General features: G+C 43.1%; 1 protein-coding gene across 1 annotated transcript in view; it reads left to right on the top strand.

Annotated features, from left to right (window-relative positions):
* Positions 1–23,586, top strand: part of ADSS2 (adenylosuccinate synthase 2) — a 338,000-nt gene that overhangs the window by 294,475 nt on the left and 19,939 nt on the right. Inside the window, exons 8-10 of the mRNA XM_085611393.1 lie at positions 50–176; positions 7,754–7,908; positions 21,247–21,371. Coding sequence (XP_085467519.1) covers positions 50–176; positions 7,754–7,908; positions 21,247–21,371 — 407 coding nt within the window. The remainder of the gene's footprint in view (positions 1–49; positions 177–7,753; positions 7,909–21,246; positions 21,372–23,586) is intronic.

The following is a 23,586-nucleotide window of genomic DNA, read 5'->3' as shown; positions in this document are numbered from 1 at the left end:
CAGTCAGTCTGCTGGTACAGTTTCTTTCATAAGACTTTGTTTCACTCAGGGCTATATAGAAAGGGTCAAGCCAATGGTGAGAGATGGTGTTTATTTCATGCACGAGGCTCTGCATGGTCCACCGAAGAAAATTTTGGTAGAAGGTGCAAATGCAGCATTGCTGGATATTGATTTTGGTAGGTTAATGTCTATATTGTGTTCATTTTATCGCTGAATTGCTTCACAGTCTTGTGTCCAATATGTGTTTTTTAAGAGTGGTACTGTTTTGTTCTGTAGCAAAAAGTGAAATAGGGAAGGGCTTGATGTTTTCTTTTGCCACCTTACCTACTTGCTTTCTTTGTCATATTGAGTTATTGTGAGCTATTTATGAAACCAAATGAATATATTTGAAGTAATGTGTTTGTACATACAAATTCACATATTTATTTACCTCCTTTGATAAGAAACAACTCTTAGATTGCAGAATATGTGTTGATTGTAATTTTAAGTAGCCCTGAGGTGTGAATGCGGCATCAAAGAAGTTACCTGTCCTGATCTCCCGTTTTTCCAAGTTTCGTGTTTAATTACTCTTACTTATAGTAGTAGTACTGTAAGAGTATACCTGGAGAAAGAGTGTTATAGCGTTTCCGGCTCATAAATGCAGCTATGCGGATTTAACTTGAATTCATCTATTAGAGCAATTATTTATTTTTGTTAATCTTTGATAGAGAAGCAATGAACTTCTCAATTATCCTTTAATATATTTATTTAGAGTTTTTGGGAAGCACCCAAAACATATTTGCTGTCTCAGAGAGTTAGGGCGGACATAGGCAGCAAAAGGGTATTGGAATCTTTAGTGTTTAGCTGAAAGTAGTTCTCTTAGTATTCTATGGGAAATCACATCTTCCGGCCACCCGCATTTGTCTTCTTACCATCCCGGTCCTAAAGTCCTGCTGCAGTATATACAGGATGTCCTATTATTTTTCTAGATGTAGGATGGTTTTGGGCTCTGCATCGGCTAAACCATCCATCAATCTGATTTTGTGATTTTAAAAGACGTATGCAAATAAAATATCTAACATTGGCCATTCAATGAAACCCCATTTCTGACACTGAAGTGCTGCCATGTCCTTTAGCTCCATCATTGATGCTGATTTATGGTTGCCTATGAGAGATTGAAGAGCTTTTCTAAATCTGTAAAATGTAAAACTAATGTCAAAAAGACAATGCATCCTTTCTAATTCTGGTGTGTTTTCATTATTGTTAGTTGTACCTCTGGACTGCTCTCCTAAAGCACGAAAACTAAATTCCCTAAAACATTAGGTGGAGATGGTCTACCGGGGTGTGAACACTCTTCAAAGGGAGTTTGTTTTAAAATGGCCGCTTCTTCTAAAGAGCATGTCCAGCAATCATCCACTGAATCATCACAAAAGAGCTGTCTCATCCTCTAAGTGCATTGAAGGAATGACATTTTCCTCCAGTGTTAACATGGTGTCCTCTGCAATATCAAGTGTCAAAAAAGTGAGATTCTCTGAAATATTTAAAATTGGCGCTCTCAGATCCCTCCAGTGGTTATACTGTGTTTTCACATTAAACTCTGGTTGTACATAATTAGTACCTGTGTCAGCCTCGGTTGCTTTAACATCTGCTCCTGTTCGGAGGCTTGCGTTACACTGTGGAACAATTTTTTTATCCTTATAACCTCTCCTACTCCAAATGCGAGTCCAGAGTTTGGCAGTTTTTGCAGTTGAGGGTGTAAAGTGTTAACATCCCGCTTTCGAGGCAGATACCACTAAATGATTATCGGTATGGCCATGATACAAGTGCCTCCGTTATACCCAGATATTTCAGTTCCCGTTGGGGTGGTAGGAGAACTACCAGGGGTTTACAAGGTGCCTCCAGAAATTAGGAATTAGCAGGGGTATTGGAAATTTCTCACCCAATTCACCCGGTAATTCCTTGATTTCCCACAGTTTGAGCCATATAGTTGACCTGCTTCGAGCATGCCAAGTGCCCAGCCGAACCACCCTGAATCCACAGTAAACCAGTGGGTCATGTAAATCCAGTGGGGTTGGTAACTTGTGTACCGCCCAAATGTAAGCTCTTGGGCACTTGTAATGAGTTCCATACCTGGATTACAGCCCTTGCTTGCATATTTAGGATGGTCTTTAACTGTTTCATTTGTGGAGACCCTATTCACCCATGCCTTTTCCAGGACTCCCATATTGGGGCAAAACATTTGCAGCAAGGTCACTGTGCTCCTCATCATCCTATTCGTCATCGGAGGTCTCTACTAGGCAGTCATTAGTTAATGTAGGGAAAACAAAACAAGTGATGATTTTACCACACGAAGGTGAGTGAAAGAACTTCACCCTTGACAAGGCTAGTCTGGAAGAGGTGGAGGTGTTCCGAATTGCGATATTAGCTTGTCATCCTGTATCATCACAGAAGCTCCACATTTCTAGTATGAGAAACATCTTGGCATAAAGGGTATGTGCAGCAGCCCGCTTTGCAGCAGAAAAGGGGGTGGGGGCGCTACAAGGTCAGAAGAGAATCAGCTTCTTAAATGCCAACATGACACTTAGAGCAAGACTTTTCTGTTTCATACATGCACTTTGAAAGTCAAGCCTTTTCTAGATGATGTTACCTTAGTCTTGGCTAAAACATTGCTCCTTAAATTTAGGATGGGTGTCTTGGAACTGAACCTTCTTAACTTTGTGTGGTAAGGGATCTCTCCAGAAAGACCGCTGGCCAAGCTTTTTTAATTTGGCTTAATATGAGATAATTTTTCTGTCAGCCAATGCCTCTAGGATTAAAAGGCTGCTGCCTCTTTTAAGAGCTACATGCATTCGAAATTTGACACCAGCCTTGGGCCTTCTGAAGGATCTTACGCTAACCAAAATGATGGCGGCTGTATCTTGCTATTTTCTTTTTTCTTTTTACCGCACTGCTTATCAGTTGCCAGAATGGCAGTTTGTGATTTTTGGGTCATCTTTAATTTTACATACTTTCATGTTTTATCAGTAAAATCCCAAATAAACAAAACTGATAGACTGAAAAAAACATTGGTTTAGAGTCTGTTCTGGAGTTAACGCTCCAGAGACAACTCATGTTGACTAAAGTTTTGAATCATTAGACAGATTTTAGGGGTTAAGGATATTCAAAGAATCTCATTTAAGAACACAAAGTATTTGGAGCCACTCCCTATTTAGTCCAGTTCTGAAGATAACACCTAATTCGAGGGCATTGTGGAATTTCAGTTTGTGTCTTGCAAAGGGTGATTGCAGCCATGACCGTGGGTCGATGCACACTAAACTTAGATTTTTCTATTTAGATACCCCTTGAGCGATATTTTACATCTTATTCGGTGGTTGCAAAACATTGCAGGACATGTGAATCAGCACAAGGTTTATGCAAAAAAAAAATGCTTTCTCGATCTGGTCCTGCCTCGGGATAGCCCAGTACTAGGTGGATGTGTTTCGTGCATTGTTACCTGTCCTGGAGCAGCCTATAGATTTCTCCCCTTGAATGTCACTCCTGGGTCTGCTCGAAGAGGTAGGGGAGTTGTTGGTAGGATTGGACACCCTTATACCCAAATAGGACATTCCCTGAGCCTGGAATGTGGCCAACCGGCCATCGATACTAGCATGGCGCAAGGAATTGGACTGGTGTGCTAAACCTGAAGAAACTGTATACGTTGCTAGAGGTGGACCCCCATAAACACAAGAATAATCTGGGGCCGATGGTGCACACACTATGGACTAGAGTGATCAACGTATTCTCGTGTACTGTCTGGCCTGTACTATTGCTATTCCTGATCGAATGCTTTGTTTCTTTTTTTCTGTTTGTTTTTCGAGGGAGGGGGTGAATAAAGTTTTACTTATTTAAAAAAAAATTGCTTTCTTTTGGTACGCTTTAAATGGATTGTGCTTACAATTATAACACTTTTTGGGAATAATGGTAAAACATTTTGGAGTTGCGGATCATTGAAGTTAGAAGTATTCTGAATCTATGCAGGCAAAATTCATTGCTATTTTGTGTCCCGATGGACAGTAGATTAAAAGGAGGGGTTTAGTTCCGTATGTGAGGGCCACTTAAAAAGTGATTTGGCATTTTTGAGCAGTGTTCTCATTCTCTCTATGGATTGTAGTTAGTGCATTTTGGGCCCTAGTTGTGATTACACTCAACCTAGTCTTTCTCTGCCCAGTAAGCGCTAGTTTGAGTTATTACATTTTCAAGTTACTTTTGTAAGTTGGTGATATAGTGATATATGGCAATCAAAAGATGGGGGGAGATAGAGGTTGAGGTTAAGTTCACACTCCTAACTGAATGAAGTTTCACAAAATCTGGAATACCAGAATAAAAACCTAACCATGGGGAAGAACAGGGTTTTCACTGAACATGTATGAAAATCCTCTTTCCAGAAAGAAAAATTATTTTCTAGAGTCCCCTCACCCACCAGGGTTTCCCCTAGGTGGCATGCTTCATCATTGGGGTCCTCTCAATCCGCTCTGGATTGAGGTGTGCTGTGACTAGCGGAACTACGTAGGAGCACTAAGTTGTGGAAAATGTGTAGTGCAGTGAAAGTGGAGTGGAAAAATAAAAAATTTAAAATACCTAATTAGTGGGCTAATATTTTGTTCCTGCACCTAGTTGGTATGACTAAATTCAGGGGTTAATAATAGGGAAAGTCTAACTATAATGACTATAGAGTCCCTGGTATTGGGTAGACATGTTTCGAGCTATCCCCTCAAAGCTCTTCTTCAGGACCTTACGAGGACCAGCCCGGTGCGTGCCACTCCTAAGCAAAACTATAATTAGGAATTAATGAGGTGCACACCTACTGTGTATACACCTAACAAGTACATACATACGGTTAATCACTGACAGGTAGTATTTTAGTTTAGGCAGAATTTTGCCTCATGATCTGCAGGGGTAGAGGAGCGTGTAGTGTCACCATCGTCAAAGCGCACCTCAGGAAAATCATGCGGTCTCCGGGGGAGCCATTAGGTGATTTGCCAGATAATTCGGACTTCTATGGTTGAATTGCACATTTTTGCAATTAAAATGAACCATTGCAAAAGAAAATACAAAACGTAATGAAAGCAGAAATAAAAGCAGAGATTGGCATTTCAGCCCTGGCACTTGAGTGGGCTACTTTGTAGCTGGATCTGCACATTTGTAGAGCAAAATGTCATATTTCATAGTGAACGCAGCCAATGGCTGAGGTAGGCTGACCCCATCTTTTATACTATGATGAGTTGTAGCAAAATGAGAATGACACTTAAACAGACCAACTGAAAAAAAGGGCTGATTGAAAGCCCCTCTATGTGCATGTACTTGTATGTATTTTTATAATGAATTTTTCTGAAAACCTGATGAAGCCAGATGAATGTAGAGCATCTGCAGCAATGCAAAATATAATGTCTCAGGTTTTGGACAATAAATAAGCCAATGACCTATCATACAGGGGGTGACCACACAGACCGTACCAGTGTTTTGAGTCAGTTATACCCTAGTCTTATCTGCAAATTCTACAGACTCATACTATATGGATTGTTTTCTAAAAGAAACAAAAGGCCTGCACCTGGCATACATTATTCTTTGGGAGTTAGTCTATTTGCACTTTGGAACCGACGCTGTTTTCCCAATGGGTGCTTTAGAGTATAACTTGGTTCCATCCACATTTTCCATCAAGTCAGTGTTTCCACAAGAATGCTACATGACCCTGCATTAACAAGGTCAGGTTTTCTGTGACTTTACCTTGGTATATGGTTATGTAAGAGGGAGAAAGGGTGCATTTCTCTGTGACACTTTTAATTACGCATACATTTTTTGACAATCATTCCATGGGTCCAAGGTAATAAAATACCGTATAATTCATTTGCTTGCTTGATCTGTCCCCACCGCTAACTTCTCTAGCTCACATCCACATTTACCTTCTTTCCAGGACTGGTGAGATGAGAGAACAGCACAACAAACTCTTTAACCACACTTGTGTTTGGGGGAGAGTTTCCTGTCCTCATGAACACATTCAGGGCTCCTAGGTACTGCTTCCATCTGATGATGGGAAAGCAACAGACTACTTTTAGGACGGGCAAGCAGCATGGGAAGCAGGGGTGTGATTGTTAAGCAGCATACGGGGGAGAGCAAGAAAACGTTCTCCCATGGAGTGCTGTAAGAAAAAGAAAATAATTGTTCCCTGATGTGGACCAGTTAAAGGATACAAGTCATCCAATCACAAGGAAGATAGAAGCTCTGTTCCAGCGGAGTGGCAAGTACAAAAAGGAGGAAAGACATTGAAATAGAAGCAAACAAATGAGACTGACAAGAAAGCCAACCAATGGGCTGACCCAATGCCCACTCCAAGAATTGGGATAGTACCAAGTTAGTGTTCGTGTGCAGACAGCTAAAAGCTGTCTGAAGGCGGGACTTAGAAAAGAGGAGTGACGCAGGATGAAAAAGAACGGGAAACTTTACTAAACAATGGGCACATACATAGTGCTTTATTGATCAAGCTTCAGCTTGCTATAATAAGAGGCAATAGTATTACTCAAGACAGTGAATATCGTGTTATCAGTCTTGGACCTTGGAAAAGTTTGGTGAACTTTGGGATTCATACTTGCGACCTTCAGCATACACACATTTCCCTCAAAGCAGATACAAATCCACATACTCCTTTTCCATATAATGTCCCAGCAAATCTTTCAAGGTGAAGGGTGGTTGGCTGCGTCTCCTTAAAGTTACTGCTTTCTGTGGTGTGAACCATTAACGTATGTGTTTCTGGTGCAGCCTGTTCAGAAATTATCTATTTTATCAAACTAACACCAGGAGCACCAATGTTGTTACTATGCGCTTTTTTACATTTTTGTTTGCTGACCTCATACTTTGAATCCAGCCCAGGGTCCTTGAGCCCTTTTGTGAGCACTACTTAAAATGCTTGGTGTAGGTACTGACATTTGGATAAACTATGGGCTGTTTGAGCTCCCATATTCTATGAAGATGTCGTGGAAGTGGTCAACCTTCTAGTTGTGACCTTGTCATGAAGTCACAGACTTCTTGCTCAATCAGTTTTCTCACTCTGCCATACCGTCAAAATTGGAGATTATCCTGCACGCAACTCCAGTTTACTGGGGGGGGGGGGATATTTCTTCTGTTCACGTCACCCTGTAACCCGGCTTTCCCCTTTGCATCAACAGGAGCTGGCTTCGGCCTCTATCCGTCGTCAGTGGTGCTAATTCAGTTTTTCCTCCACCACTCTGTTTGATACAGGGGGCACATTGCTCCAAAGGAAAGCTGGCTTTTTCTCCTCTTTCCAATACCATTAACTTGGTATGCATCAATATCTAGAACCCTTCTTTTGCTTCACCTAGCCACCAAGGCTTGGAAAGTGAAGGAACATGCTGCAGCAAACAAGTTCACGATTCAGAGTTTAGACCCTAGGCCAGTTTTTTGGCATGAGTGTCCAAACTGGAAAACCTTTTCTCTTAATCTGTAGGTATTGGATTCAGAGAACTCTGAAGTGGTCCTTCTTTTTGACATTCCTGCCACCAGCCACACATAGCAGCACTTAGTAAATCTTGAATGCAGATAAACAAAACACACAGAACTGAAACAAAGGTATGAAGTTACACACTTTCTCACACTTCAATAGGCGAACCATAAAAATGATTTGTCAACTGGAATAAGACCTGTGAAGAGTGTAAAGGTATATTGAAATGAGGCACAAGTACACTTGATTCTAATGTCATCTCCTTTGTTTGTGTCTTTTAAGGAACATATCCATTTGTTACCTCCTCAAATTGCACTGTTGGAGGAGTATGTACCGGTCTGGGAATGCCAACACAGAATGTTGGACAAGTGTATGGCGTTGTGAAGGCGTATACAACTCGGGTCGGGATTGGTGCCTTCCCTACAGAACAAAATAACGTAAGTATTGGTTACAGTAAAGACTATACCTTTACAGTTTTTAATCCGAGTATATAAGGAGCACTGATTTTTTTTGCCATTTGTCGAAACAGAATCGTAGCATTTTTCTCTTTTATTATTTTTTAACTCCACCATTCTGTGTTTGTGCTAGAAATGGAGAATTAAATACAAAATCAGTCTCTCTCAAATGAAAGAAAATTGCATAATTCACATGGTTAATTGATTCCAAATGCTGTGGCACTCTAGATTTGTGACTGCTTAGACAGGCTAGCAAGTTTCACACTGAGTTTAGCTTGGGATTCTGAAAACCGTATTGGGGAATGTAGTGTTTTCTCTATTCTCTCTTTTATTTAAAAAAGTGAATAAAGCTGGTCTCTCTGCTAGTACCTATTAGCTTTATTATGACCTTCTACAGTTTTCTGTCAAATTCTAAGTGAGGTGCTCCTGCACTTTAGAAAATGTTATATAAATGGTTCTTATTATTCCCATGTTATCAAAGTTCAGCTTTTCAGATGTGATTGTTAGGGAAATTTATGCCATTACACCACTCGGTGTAATTACATGCCATTCGCACTAAAAATGTACTGCAAATGGTGTAATGTGCTATTAAAATGTTCAGAGAATGCGCTGGAACAGCAGAACGTGAAAGACTTTGTGCTGCTTTTAGTTAAAAGCTTGCTCGTGCCAAAATTGAAGCAAGGATGCATTTCACACTAAAATATAGTTCGATATTATTAATCTCACATAATTATGTGTAATTTTGCATAATTACGTGAAAACAAATTACATGAATTTCGAACACCCCAACGTGTGAGGAGAAAGGATACACCATTCTAAAGCACAACTTCCTCCCTCAAGGTACTATCTGTACACAAAAGTACTTCCAGGCAAAAAAAAAAAACTAGAGAAAGTACAAAACTGTCTTGGGCCATAAGGGAACATCAGTTTACTTCCCTATATTGTTCAGTAGCAATATATAATGTTGGTACTTTTGTTAATAGGAAGCTTCATCATAGGCTGTACTTCTCACTCGTGTGAGGGCCCTTGGTATAAGTATGCTCTGCCATTAGGTTGAGGGATCTCTTCCGCTTGAGGTACTGTTCGTATATGTATGTTGTATTTGTAGAGCGCACACCTAGCCAAAAGACAGCGGGGGCTGTATCGGATCAAAGGCACAGACACTGATAAAGACATTGTTACAGCATCATAACATAGTGTTGTTTAAAGAGGCAAGTTGACGGCTTTTCCCTAAATTGAAGCAGGTAAGGGCATTCCTGATGGATATAGGGATGTTGTTCCAGATCTTGGGTGCATAAATGGAGATGGGCTATTACCTGAGTATTTCTTTTTTGTACTTCTTGGTCTCTGGTCTGGTGGTGTCCTGGCTTTGGGCGTGCCGAGAGCCACTAGAGATGGTGAGCTAGTCTATAAGATAAGGGGATTGCTGGTTGTTATGGCTTTGTAAATGATTCAGAACACAAGTGCATTCTGTGTCCCCATTCCTATGTAGGGGCGCTCTAACAAAGCACCAGTGACAGACTAGAGCACGTTTGGCAATTAAAAGTCCAAGTGCCATCATGGTTCTGGTTCCCGGTGGACCTGCCCATTCATCCATCAGTCTAAACAGTGGCATTCTGGGATAAGCTACGACCATTATGCCGACCACCTCAGTTAATTTGTGACCAGCATTCCTACATAATAGGGCATGTCCATACTGTATGATAAAAGATACCCAACTCAATTCTACATCTAAGACCACTAGGATCAAGGCTCTGCTTCATTATGCTAAGCCTGGTTGGTCTGTACTATACTCTGTGTAGATATTTCAGTAAAATATGAGACAGTTTCATGGAGATCGCCATCCGTGGAGCTATTCTTGCCTCCACCCAATCCGTATCATCTATAGGACTGACATATTGCACCCACCTGTCTCTCAACACCACCAGAGGATCAGGGATATTGGCTACCATTGTATGGTAGTCTAGAGATGCCTCTTCTCCCTATGGTCGGGATGTTTAATAAAGATGCCTCTGTGTGCCATCAATGCATGGCGTTTTTGTAGGTATCGATGATATTGTGTGTGATGCATGTTATACGCTCCCACCAGATAGGATACAGTTTGGATAAGGCTCCCACCCAGACATCTCCAAGCCTGGAGATACTGCTAAGGACCCATGCTGAAAAGCCAGCCGTTTTTACCGTATGTTCCTACCATGCGTCTCCCATATTGGTGTTTCAGCGATCAAGACTCTGTCCCACTTGATCCATCAGAGGACCCAGTGCCACCAGGCCAGGGTTGTCCCCGTGGTCGGGGGGGGGGGGATCTAAGTGTGTGCGTCTCCCATACAGCAAGTGTATAAGGCCATATGGCTCTTGCGTTCCAACTCTGATAGCATCATGGGGTCATCTAGATCAGTGAATAGCCAGTCATTCAAAGGGAGGATTTGGTTCACCCAATAACATAATTGGAAATCTGCTGTTCTCAAACCCCCTTCATTTGGTGAAAGAACACACTTCCTATACACTATTTGAGGTTGTTTGCCGGCCCATAGAACCTGTAACACTGCTGATTGTGTTGTGTGCGAAAGGGAGGGTGATATTTTGTATGAGAAGTTCTGAAGGGTGTAGAGTAGCCGGTGAAGAGAGATACTTTTATATAAAGCCACCCTGCCCGCCACATTGAGCGGCAGTGAATTCCATGATTTTTCTTGCAAGTTCTTTTTTTGATAAAATATTGGGAATGTTGTCCTTGTGAGTTTGAGCTTCAGCTAAGTTCTAGACATCCAAGTCAGAAGGAGGGGCAGACAGTGCATGACATGTTGGATGTCTTCAGCAGAGTAGAATTTCTGATGGAGTGGTCTATCACTACGTATTGGTGAATTTCTTTTTGTTATCTGTGAGTAAATTCTCAAGGGGCTTCACGTGCAGGTTGAGGATAATGGGACAGTATGGACCTGAAGGGACTTCGCAGGTGAGGGAATGTTTTGGGCCTGTAGGAGCCCATGTGAACAAACATGTGTCGGATGGAAAAGTACAAAGCGAATCAATGAAGGAAATTGCCAGAGAATTCCATTCATCCCATTCAAGACTCCAGGGTGTGGAGAAAGGTTGTATGGTTGGCTGTGTCCAAGGCAGCTGAGAGGTCTAGCAAAATCCGGTTGTGTAAAGAGCACTATCACAATGAAGGGACCTTGATAATAGAGTGAGGAACAATTACTGTGGAATTGAAGTTAACTAATGGCTGGCCAAATGTTTTGCCGGGTTCACCATACGATAAGGCTAAAATGCCAGGGAAAAGTTCTACCATAAAAAAAGGCTGAAATGTTTCAGCCTCCACCAGGAGCTTAAATGGTCCAGGACTTTCATCTGGACCGAAGAAGTGCCAGGGGAGGGACTATGAAGGTGTTCCATGTCGTCATTGTAGCAATCAGTGATGTGTGTTAAATATAGTCAATCAGTAAAATTGATACACAACTAAGTCTAGGATTAAGAAGGCAGGGAGATTTTCTCTGGTAATATAATGACCTGCAAAGAGACGAAATAAGAACAAACCTTAATTTAATGCAGCTGTAATAGTGTCTGCAAAAAAGCCGACTGGGGCTGATGATACCAAGTGGTTCAATGCAGAAGACTATGTGCAATACCAAACTTATATCACACAAATATAAAACAAAATCATAGTAACTTTGTGTTCACAGTGCTAATACTAACAACACCCACAAAAACCCACACAACCATGAGCAATTCGAATCAGTGAAATTCTAAAAAAGCTTACCCTGTTGGACACTATTATCTATATTTGGATGGTAGGGAAGGGAGCCTCAGGGTTCGATTTAAAATGATAATGGAAAAGGCAGATTTTCCTTCAACATAACTTCCCCTTCATTAATTGTTGGTCTCCTTTGATTTTTTTTCTTTCTCTACGACCTGTCTTTCCTCCTTTGATTCCTTTGTATTCCTCCTTGTTTTTATTCCCCCCTTAATTTGTTAATTGCTGCTTTTTATTTTTTCTTAGGACATTCTTTTCTGCAGTGTTTTCTTCCATTTCTTTGTCTCCCACTTTCTTCCATCTTAATTTTCTACTGATGGTTCTTTGTTCCTTTTATCTTCGTCCCTTACTTTTATTCTTTTTTAGACTCTCCTTTCTACCACAATTTTATAACCTTTGTACATCTCCCACTTTTCTACATCTCCCTTTTGTTGTTGGGCTCACTCATTTCCCTTCCTGTAAAGGGCCCTATATTTGAAAGGAAAGCTAATTATTCTGCATGCTTCTATGGCTTTAGCCAATCATTGTGCAGAACCTTCTGAGCTCCATAAACCTTCGATGGTCACATTGAAAGTGGAGGACTGTCGGCAGGTGAGGGAGCCCCTCTATGATATAGTAAGACAGTTCTGCCCCGGAAATGAGTAGAACATGTACATGGTTTTAGTGAATCTCACATAATTGTACAACAGGTGTCCACTGTCTGGGTAGGGCCAAAGGTAAGGTAAGGTAAGGACAGGACTGGTGCAATAGGACTTCAAACTTTTTCCTTCACCCGGACTACCCCCATGCCCCTGGGTTTAGGCGGAAAGAGTCCCAAAGGCCTCAAATATGTGCTGGTTGTTCCATCTGTAATCAAGCAGCACAAACTAAGTATTGGTGGTTTCAGCACTCCTACCAACATTAACCCCCAGACAGAATGATAAGCAAGTTTCTGTTTAGAGCTTCACACAACAGACTGTTTCTAAAGGATCAACAACCAATAGATATCAGCTAGGTGAACAATTCAAGATTAAAAATTCAACATGGTTGTCAAACTAGAACATAAATGCTCACTTTAAGAACAGTTATAGAAATATGTCAAGTTAAATCAACGGGACTATGACACGATTGAGAACATTATCTTACTTATGCCTACTACCCCTCCTGGGGTATAGGCCATCAACCAGAATTCTCCAGCCATCTGTGTCTTGACTTTTCTTTCAGTCTGACTCCAGGTGTAACCCATCACCTTGCGGTCAGCCTCAAGGCCTCGGCACCAGCTGTTTCTTGGTCTTCCTCTTTTCCTTTTCCCTTGAGTGTTCCAAGTCAGGGCTTGCCAGGTGGTGTTTGGTGCGGGCTTGCAGAAGGTGTGGCCTATCAAGCCCCAGCGATTTCTTCATGAGCAGGGAATTGGAACGTCTGCTGCCATAGGTCATTGTTGCTAGTGGTGTTTGGCCAGTGAATTTGGAGGATTTTTCTCAGACAGGTGTTGATGAAGGTCTGGACTTTGTTGGTGGTGGCCACTTTGGCCCTCCAAGTTTCTGCTCCATACAGAAGGACTGAGTTTACATTGTTGTTCAAAAGCCTGATCACTAGGTCCTTGGAGCACCAGATCTTCTGCTGAATGAAGGAAGCCCTTGCTTTGCTGATTCTTGCCATGATGTCCGAGTCTGTGCCGCCCTGCTTGTCTAAGACACTGCCCGGGAAGGTCAAGGCCTCAACCTCTTACAGTGCATTGCCTGCAACAGTGAATGTAGTTGTACTGGCCATGTTATCCTTCAGGATATTGGTTTCTCCCCTGTGGATGTTGAGGCCAATTTGTGCTGATGAGGCGGCCACAATGGCTGTCTTCTCTTGCATCTGCAGATGGGTATGGTAAAAATGGGCCAGGTCATCTGCAAAGGCCAGGGAGTTCAATTCCATCGGCCGCTTAATGATGTTGCGCAGTGTTGCAATTTAGTCTGTGCAGGAACTATCTTTGTGGAAGCCAACTTGCTGGTCTCGCAGCGAAACATTGACTTGTTCCTTCATTGTGTTCAGTCAGGATGGCTCTTGTAGTATCTTGTGCATATGAAGCCGGACCCTCCTGGTCCCTGATGGACTCCGTAGAAGAATGATATAATTGTTTGGGTGTGTCTGAGTGTGGTTAATAAAGTTCATGATGCAATGTGTACAGTTAGTTAACGGTTGCACTCTGAAGAATAAAGATGTCCATTACAGAGTTTTGTGTGTGGCGTAGTCATTTGCATGCTACCTGGCTGGGTAGAACGCTACAACTGGCGACCAGTTAGGGCTTCTGCAGCTAGAAGTAACAAGAGTGCTCTCTTTGAGAGTTTGCCGAGGTCCAGAAAACTGCTTGTGTGTGTGATGTGTGCCACAGTTGAAATGAAGCTGTCAACAGTTGGCATATGTGGAGTCAAAGCGCCACTCCCACCAGTGCAAGGCTTTTGAAGAAGGGGAAGGCCGTACATAAAGTTCAGTCACAATTGGCCCAGAACCTGCTGGTAGGGCTTAAAGAAGAGTTATTGCACCGAGCCAGCATACATACAGAACAAAAGCGATAAAGGCAGCGACAACCAGGTCCACAGAAGCACAGAAGGTTGCGATAGCCAGGTACAGAAAAGCGCACCAAGGAAAGTAGAGGTGTCAAGACGGAAAGAACATAATTGTACTCACCAGCAAGAACGAAGAATGAGGCATCCAACACAGATTCTAGTTCTGACCAGGAACCAGTGCATTTAAAGTAGCATCCACAACAATACAAGTGAATGCACGTGGGGTTGTGGTCAAGGAGACCTAAAGCTGCAACCACCAAAGTAACCGGTTGTGCTCAGCACAATGCAAAAAGTCTTCGAGATTTGAAAAGTTCCAATGCCTGCAGAAACCGGTGTCAAATATGGCGGCACTGCCGCCTTTTTGAAACTGCCGCTTCAGTTTGACACCACCAAAAAACAGAATATTGGCACTAGATGGACTACCTGGATTGAAATATTTGATGATTTCATTGACATGCTAGAAGAAACGTATGACTAAAAGATCATCAAATACTTTAAGAACCTTGCAGGTGATGGTGTAAAAGAAGTGAGAAAAAGTGCCACAAGCTGATAAAACCTCATACCGTCAGATTAATTTGGCATTAGGAATCGATTTCAATCCAGTGCCAAACATAGACTACGAAAGGAATATCCTCAACCAAGCTAGACAGCAAGCTGGAGAAATTGTGGATGATTTTACTGAAAGACTTGAGACACTCTTCAAGCATTGCAAGTTCAATTAATTCAGTGATGAAGAAGCCATCCGCCTCAGTCATCGATGGTTCTCTTTCCGACTTGTTCAGACCATGGATGCTGCATGAGACTCTCAGTCTGGAGAGAATGCTCATGGCTGCGAGAGCAGAAGAATGTTACGATCAACAAGTTGCTGATATGGAAGCTGGACTAATCCAGAGTGAAACAGCATTGAACATGAAAAGTAAGCAGAGACACAAGTTCGAGAGCCATAAAGTGATGTCTCCAAACAAAAATAAATTGTGCTTCCGATGCTGATTTTCCTTTCTGCAAGAAGGTAAATGTCCCACCATTGGACAAACATGCAGAGGCTTCAGGAAAGAAAACCATTTTGTATTAGTTTGCAAAGCAAAGTAGAAACCGACTGCTTCACGTCAAGAAGAGAAAATGGACATCAGAAAGCTCCAAAAATCCTCTAGCCACACCCACAAGACCAAGCAGCGACACCAGTTGAGGCAAGTAGAAAGTAAACGAGGTCGATCGTCATCAAATTCATCTTCCAGAGGTTACTCAGCTTCATTGTCGAGCAACAGCGAAGAAGATGGCTGTGCAATGATGATGTTAACTGTGGAACGACGTGAGCATATGTGTTTGACTTCATGCAGAAGAGTCTAAGTCCAAGCGAGAACACCACGTGAAACAAACACGTTCTTTTGGACATTGCGCAAAGATCACACTAAAGGTGAATGGTTGATCCATACCTTTTAACATCGATAGTGGTGTATTCGATGAACATCACACTGACAGGTCAGTACAATGAACGGGCGCAGTTGCCCCATCTCACATTTTCGAAGACAAAGTTATACATGTGGGGTGCCTCCATGCCATTGCAAAGTCAAGGAAAATTTGTAGCAACTCTGTGACACAAGAAGATGAAGGTACAAGCACCGATTCATGTTCTTAAAGGTACTTTTTCAAGTGCGTGTGTGAACAGTTTCAGTACTGCTGTAGACGTGTCTGATTTCCATCAACTGTAACATAAATGCACATGCAGACATAGTAAGTAATTTCCGGTCATTGTTTCATGGACAAGGAAAATTTAAGACCTTGAAAGTGCTACTTCATAACAATGAGGACATTCGCCCTATTGCTGAACGACATCGTCAATTTCTTTTCATTTACAGGAAGCTGTTGTGAAAAAACTGGAAATGCTGTAAAACATAATATCATTGAACGCTCTACTGGTCCGACATCATGGGTTTCCTCCATAGTGGTAGCGCCCACAAAGGACAGTGGAAGAACTGTGCGCATCCCTGTTGACATGCACCAAGCTAACAAAGTGATTGAGAGAGAACGACATCTCGATCCGCACATTGCAGATATAATTACACAGCTGAAAGGTGACATTCTTTTCTCGTTTGGATCTGAACAAGGGATATCATCAACACGAACTATAGGAAAACTTCCTTTCTCTCTTGGATTTTGTGGAGTCTCTGTGGAGATCCATTCTTTATGCTGGTGTTTCTTGAGACCCAGGACCTCCTAGCAGGTTGATGTCATGGTTTCCTTGATCTTCTCCAACTCACTTTCAACTGGGTCTCTCTCGTCCTCTAGGTCTTGCAGGATTTGAAACTTGTTACAGATGGTGACTGGGGTATTCAGTCCATTGCTGTGTATCTTTGAGGAAGGTGGTGTTATATTGCTAGTTTGTGGGTTCCATCCATGCTTTCTTCAGGTTTAGCCTGGCCATGATAAGGTGATGGTCTGACGCCACGTCTACTCCTCTCATCACTCTCACATCCTGCACAAACCTGTAGAACATCTTGGCAATCATGACACGGTCGATCTGATTCTCTGTTGAATGGTCTGGTGTCACCCATGTTGCCTTATGTATTCTATTGTGTGGAAATAGACTACATCCTATTACCACACTGTTCAGGGCACAGAGATCTGTGAGCCTTTCACCAATCTCATTCATGTCTCCAAGGCCATGGTTGCCCATGACTTCTTTGTATCCACTGTTGTTGCTTCCAACCTAGTCATTTGAGATTTCCAATCTGTATGGTGATGTCTCTCTCAAGGCATTTCTCCAGGATGGACTGGCATCTGTTGTAAAACTGTTCTTTTTCCTATTCTTTGCTGTCTTTTGTAGTTTCATAACATTGGATAATATTCATGTTCAACCATCTTTTTCTTTATGCGGAAGGTCGCTGTGATGATTCTGGGACTGCGGGCTTCCCATCCAATCGGAGTTCTGTTGGCTGCTGGCTTTAGCATCAGTGCTACTCCCCAAGTATGTGGGGCGTTCTGTTCCTTGTGTCCAGAATACAGCAGGATTCCTCCTGGAGCCGGTCTTTTTTGTCCAGACTATATGCTCTCGCTGATGCCAAGCAGGGAAGTGTTGCATTTTTTAATCTTCGCTGTCACTTGGCCTGTTTTTCCTGCCATGTACACGGTCCTCATATTCTGTCACGATGGTGGTGGTCTTGGTCAAAAGCAAGTGGGGTTGAATGACAGTGGCACGCATGGCTGAACCACACGTGCCTCTACCACCAGCCCCAACAACTAATGTGCCTAAACAACACATTTCTCTATGACACATGCCTTTACCACGCAATTTTGTGGTAAAGGCATGTTTGGTAAAGGTATATATGATAAAGTTCACACCCTGCCCCTAAGTCCTAAAATCCTGGCCCCCGCTCTATAACCCGACCTCCCCCCCCCCCCCCATGAGTCCTAAATATGACCCCACCCCTAAAACCTTCAACTATCCAGACTCCCCCCCCCCCCCCTGCCCTGAGTCTTAAAAACATCCCAACTGCCCCTTCCACCTTGCCCGAGGCCTAAAACTCTGCCCTACCTAAAAACCTACCCACCCCAGCCCATCTTACCTCACCGCGTCCCTGTCCTTCTTCCAGGTCCTCCTTTCTGCTTCCTCTCCCCGCCCGCTTAGTAAGCTAGGACGTCGACTGCCTTAACCACGTATATGCATGGTTCAGGCATATGTGTGGTTAAGGCAAGCGTTGTTTAGCTTGAGGTGAAACAGAACACGTGCTTAAAGACGCTTTGTAAAGGCCGTTTCCCACAGGTGGATGAGACTTTGTGGCTTTCAGAGATTCCTGGCTTTCACCATAAGGCGTCATAATCTACTTGAAGGAGATTCCTCTCTCCCCAAGGTCGGGATGGCTTTTGGTTGATTTCTGTAGCTAGGATTTTTTTACATCGTGGGTTAGCTAGCCCCACTCATAACCCTCCTCCTTTCTCAGCTGGGCTTGGGACCGGCCAAACATTATTGGTAAAAGAGTGGTTTGTATAGGTAGAGGTTCATCTGGTTTTATAGATGTAAATTAATAATTATAACAACTTTGTGGACCGGTGTAAAGTCCTATCTATTTTTCAGAGTAATTATTTTCTGATATCCTCACTGTAGCTAAGAAAAATTGGGACATGACTCCTATCATAAGAGCATTAAAGTATTAGTTTAGTCACACCAAAGAGTCCTGTGCATCCGATGGAGAGTGCTTACTGCAAATCTGAGTCAGAGAACGGTTAAAAGGTTCTACGAAGAAAAGAAAGAGCTAATTCACAGGAGTTTCACCCTCCACCCCATCTTTGCAGGTGGGAACAACATCTGTTTCTGCCACACCACCAGCCCCTCTGGACGGACCACCACTGCATACACTTCTCTTTCAACACTGCCACCACTCCCAAACCCACTCCTCGCCCTCTAGGAAGGAACTGGAGCGAGGTCACAGAGGAGCACCTCAACTCCACCCTCAGCTGCAACCCCCCAGCCTCAACCAACGCCAACTCTGCAGCCAAGGAACTACATTACTGGATTACCAACTGCGCAGACAAGCTCACTCCCCTCCATACCACTGACAGACAACGCCCCTGAAGGCCACCTGCTTCACCACTGACCTCCAAGAAGCCAGACGCTCCTGCAGACATCTCGAAAAACGATGGAGAAAAAGCAAAACCACAGAAGACCTGACCACCTACAAGGACGCCATGACCGACTACCACCAACGCATAAGATCCACAAAGAGGACCTTCATCCGGAATATAATCCTCACCAACTCCAGCAACTCAAAGGAACTCTTCAACATCATCCAGCAATTCACCAAGCCCCACAGCGAAGCCACAGATGTCACTCCCTCCCAAGACCTCTGCAACAAGCTCTGCTTCTACTTCCACCTGAATATCAAAGCCCTCTACAACATCTTCAGCGAGCAGACTCCAGAAACCACCCTTTCCTCCAGCAGCGACAGCCGGCCCACCATCACCGCCTGGACCCCGGTCACCACCGAAGGTACCACCACTACCATGAAGAGCACCCACTCAGGAGCCCCCACAGACCACTGCCCTCCGCACATCTTCCACAGAGCCGCTGCCGCCATTGCGCCCCAGCTACGACGCACCATCAACGCCACCTTTGAATCCGGCACCTTCCCTCCTCAAGAAACCCTCCACTGACCCGACGGACCTGAAAAACTACCGACCCATCCCTCTCCTTCCTTTTGCAGCCAAAGTTGCAGAGAAGATCATCAATGCCCACCTGACAAACTTCCTCGAAGAGAACTCCAACCTCTACCTCTCCCAATCCGTATTCCACAGCAACCAAAGCACCGAGACCACTCTCCTTGCCACCACTGACTACATCCACTTGCTCCTCGACCAAGGCCACACCGCAGCCCTCATCCTACTCGACCTCTCCGCAGCTTTCGACACCATCTCCCACCGCACCCTCGCAGTCAGACTCCACGATGCTGGAATACAGAGAACCGCCCTCGACTGGCTCCGCTCCTTCCTTGCCGGCAGACCCAAAGGATCAGACTCACGCCTTTCCTTGCCGAACCCACAGACGTGGGACAACTCCTGGTGGCCCTCGGCACCACCCCACCCCCATGGACCACGTCCGAAACCTCGATATCATACTAGACTCCTCCCTCACCGTGACCCGACAGATCAACGCTGTTGCCTTCACCTGCTTCAACATCCTCCGCAAGACCTTCAAGTGGATCACCCCCCGAAGCCAGAAAGACTATCACCCATGCACTCATAACAAGCAGACTGGACTACGGAAACGCCCTCTATGCTGGAATCAACAAATCCCTGCTACGCAAACTCCAGAACACCACGACCAGACTCGTCCTCGACATCCCACGGCATGAGCACTTCACCCAACTCCTGCAAGACCTCCACCCGTCAAGAAAAAAATAACCTTCAGGCTACTCACCCACACCTACAAATCCCTCCACAACAGCGGACCCAAATACCTCAACGAAAGTCTCTTTCCCCATACTCATAAGAAACCTCCGATCCGCCGACCTCGCCCTAGAAGAAACTCCACGCATCTGCAGAATCAGAGCAAGTGGATGCGACTTTTCCTACATTGCAGCCAAAGCCTGGAACGAGCTCCCAGTCAACATCAGACACTCCCCTACTCTGCACACCTTCGGGAAGAGCCTCAAGACCTGACTTCAGCTAAATCGGAGCTGCACGCCCTCCCTTCCCAGCGCCTTGAGACCCTCACGGGTGAATAGCGCGCTTCAGAAATCCCTGATTGATTGATTGATTGATTGATTGATTGAAAGTGGTCCTTGCAATGAACATCATCCCCTTCCCATGATCCCATCACCACTTGTTTTTGGGTGGAGCTTTTTTCGATTTTCCCCACTCTCTAAATGGTGGTTGCAAATGGAGCGCTGCATGTTTCACCTGGTAACAGTTAGAGCATTGAGGGACTCCGAATAAGCGTTTTACCTGTGAATTCAGTTTTCTTACAAACCCAATCCATATGACAAGACTGAGGACTGCAGTATGGTTCTTTCCCAGACATCTTCACCCATTAAGGAATACCAGTGGGCCCTCTAGACTTGACAGCTGTCAGCCGAGTAACAGAGCTGTGGTACTTAGTTGGCTGGATGTGCAAGACTTCTCTCTCCCATTAGCATCAACTAGCACAGCTAGAAGAGCCTGGGGCACCACCCGATGCACTGTTTACCCAGCATTGTGCATTCTAAGATCATTTAAATGACCTTGTCGTGCAATGTACATGCATTTGAAGATATTAGATTACATCTATTTATCTTTGTGTAACAAATATTTTGCTTGCATTACTTGTAGTGTCCTGCCATGGGTTGCTAAACTGATTAAACAAAAACAGTAACACGGAAGATGGCCCAGGCTACGCTTTGAATTACTTTGTCATTCGACTATTCTTAATAACAAGTTCATTGTATCATGAACCAGAGGTTTAGCAGAATGTCGAAGGGTGGATTCCTATTTCATAATTGGTAAAATATATTTCATTGTACTTAATTTCGTATTTTTATGTGCGTTTAATTTCTTTCTCTGCAGGAAATTGGGGATATTCTTCAGACAAGAGGCCATGAAGTTGGAGTAACCACTGGCAGAAAGCGAAGATGCGGCTGGCTTGATCTAGTCCTGCTCAAATATGCACACATGATCAATGGTTTTACTGCGTGAGTAGTTTGTACTGATGATCATTTAACAGTTCCTGGCCAATTGGTGAAACTTGTACAAGGTGGTCTCATTGATCCAGAGTTGGAGGGCTCCAAGGATTCTCCTGTCAAAAGTATATTGAGTCACTGAAATTAGGGTGGCTGCCCCCCTCTCCCCAAACTGCTGCATTTCACAAATTGATATATATTAATGCTGAGTAGTGTATATGTACTATACACCAAGTTAATTGAAAGCGAGTAAAAAATGTAGTAACTTTGTTGCACATTACTAACCTTTGGATATGAATCACTTGAAGGGAAGAGGTGCTAGTCTTCTGACACATAGAAGTGATTTCTTCATCAGGCCCCAAAGTTCCAAGCGCACAGCAAGTTTTACTTCCAGGAAAGTATTGTATGGCAGTGTATAAGAGTAAGGGCTGTTCACCAAGGGCATGATCCACCGAACTCCAACTTGAAAGTTGTAAATGTACGCAAGCAGCGATATGCCTGTGATTTCCTTCAATTTCTGACTTCATGAAATTTAGATAGAATTCAAGGAATGTGCGGCAGTGGCACATTCCCAGGAGCACACACACCTGCAACCCTTTATGTATGTGCAATGTACAGCTAAACATTTCTGTATGTAGAAATGGTATTTACTTAAGTTCGCTTTTTCTTATGTTTCTCCACGAGGAAGACTATGTTCTTCTCCCACTCTCTGTACAGTTTGGGTGTTTTCCCTCCCAATTTCGACTTAGATAACACATTTTAATCATGCACTTTACAAGAATAAATGTAAATCCTCAGACGTTTGCAAAATAGTAGTTTACCCTGAAAAGCCTTGGTATCATTTACAAACGTGAGCTATTTTGATCAACCTGACCCTTTGCAAGTAGACTCACCTTGGAACACTTCTGAATGTGACTCCTTGGGCTATTTTCCTGTCACAGAAATTAAGTCATATTGGCAGAATACTTGTTTGAGAAAATCTCATTTACAAATGCTCATCCTGCACTTACTGATTCAGCGAAGGAAAAAAGTTTCTCAATAAATGACATTATTTGTACACCCAAGTTTCACTTGTGTGCCTAATTTGCTTAATGAATTAAACCCTCTGGTCAGTGACAGCGGGGGACTTTTAAAACTGATAAGGTGTGTAAATTGTTTACGAGTTTTAACCAAGCAAGCAAAATGAGCTCAACTGATATAAGGAGGGGATGGGTATAGTACTCGCTTGTGAAGTTTTTGAATAATGGAAAACAAAATGGTCCATTGATTATACACCAAATTTTGGTAAAGAATTCGGTTAAAAGGCAATGGTGTTAATAGGTAATATTCGGAATCAAACGATTTGAAATATTTTTGAGAGTGCCTTCATTTCTTGTAGCACTAAATATTTCTCATCTATTCATTCCATCTTTTGCCAGCAATAGAGCACCATATTAAATAAGAAACATTTTAAATTCAAAAGGATTCGCAGCAGTAGCCCATCATAATCAAAGAAAATAAATAATTTCAAAAAAGCCCACATTGCCTTAAAGGTCTCTGGCACTTAATTGAACTACTTTTGTGTGGCTGTGCTCCTCGTGAAAGGGAAGAATGTTGTCACTTAAAGTTTAGTTAGGCAATGGCTGAAGTGGGTTTACCCACTACTATTTGCTGTATGCTGCAGTGGGCCGATTTAAAATATGGATGTCAAAATAAAAGACCTATGGATGAAGAGGAATGTCTGAAAACCGCTACAATTATTTATCCATAAACTTTTAGTGAAATTAAAAGTCTTGGCTAACACCACCCCAAAAAAGGTGGACTTAAATAGTGTAATCTGCCTTACCACATACGAAGTAGCAAGAACTATGACACTAGTACAATTTGCCAAAAACTCAAACAGTCAACATCATTAAAGGAGTTAAGACAAAACCAGGCTCAAAAACAAGATTTATGAAAAGAGAATACTGGAAGTTAAGTCTTCTCCCTCTTCAAACCAAAGATCTGGATAAAATTACCACCTTTTAACTGGCTTGTGACAAGTGGGTGGGTTGCACCCACAAGTCTGCATGGGGGGGTTCATTAACAAACTCTAACACTGGGGTTGGTAATATGTCGGGTTACACAGATATCTGCCGTGTATGCATTAATTCCCACAAAATGATCATAGTGGGATTGGAACATGTCGTTTTCAGTTTACACACTGATCTGTGCAGTAGGTACATAATCCTACTGAGCTATCTCATCA

Source organism: Triturus cristatus, chromosome 6 (genome assembly GCF_964204655.1).
Source record: "Triturus cristatus chromosome 6, aTriCri1.1, whole genome shotgun sequence".
NCBI lineage: Eukaryota > Metazoa > Chordata > Amphibia > Caudata > Salamandridae > Triturus > Triturus cristatus.
This window is presented reverse-complemented; position numbering and strand designations above follow the sequence as displayed.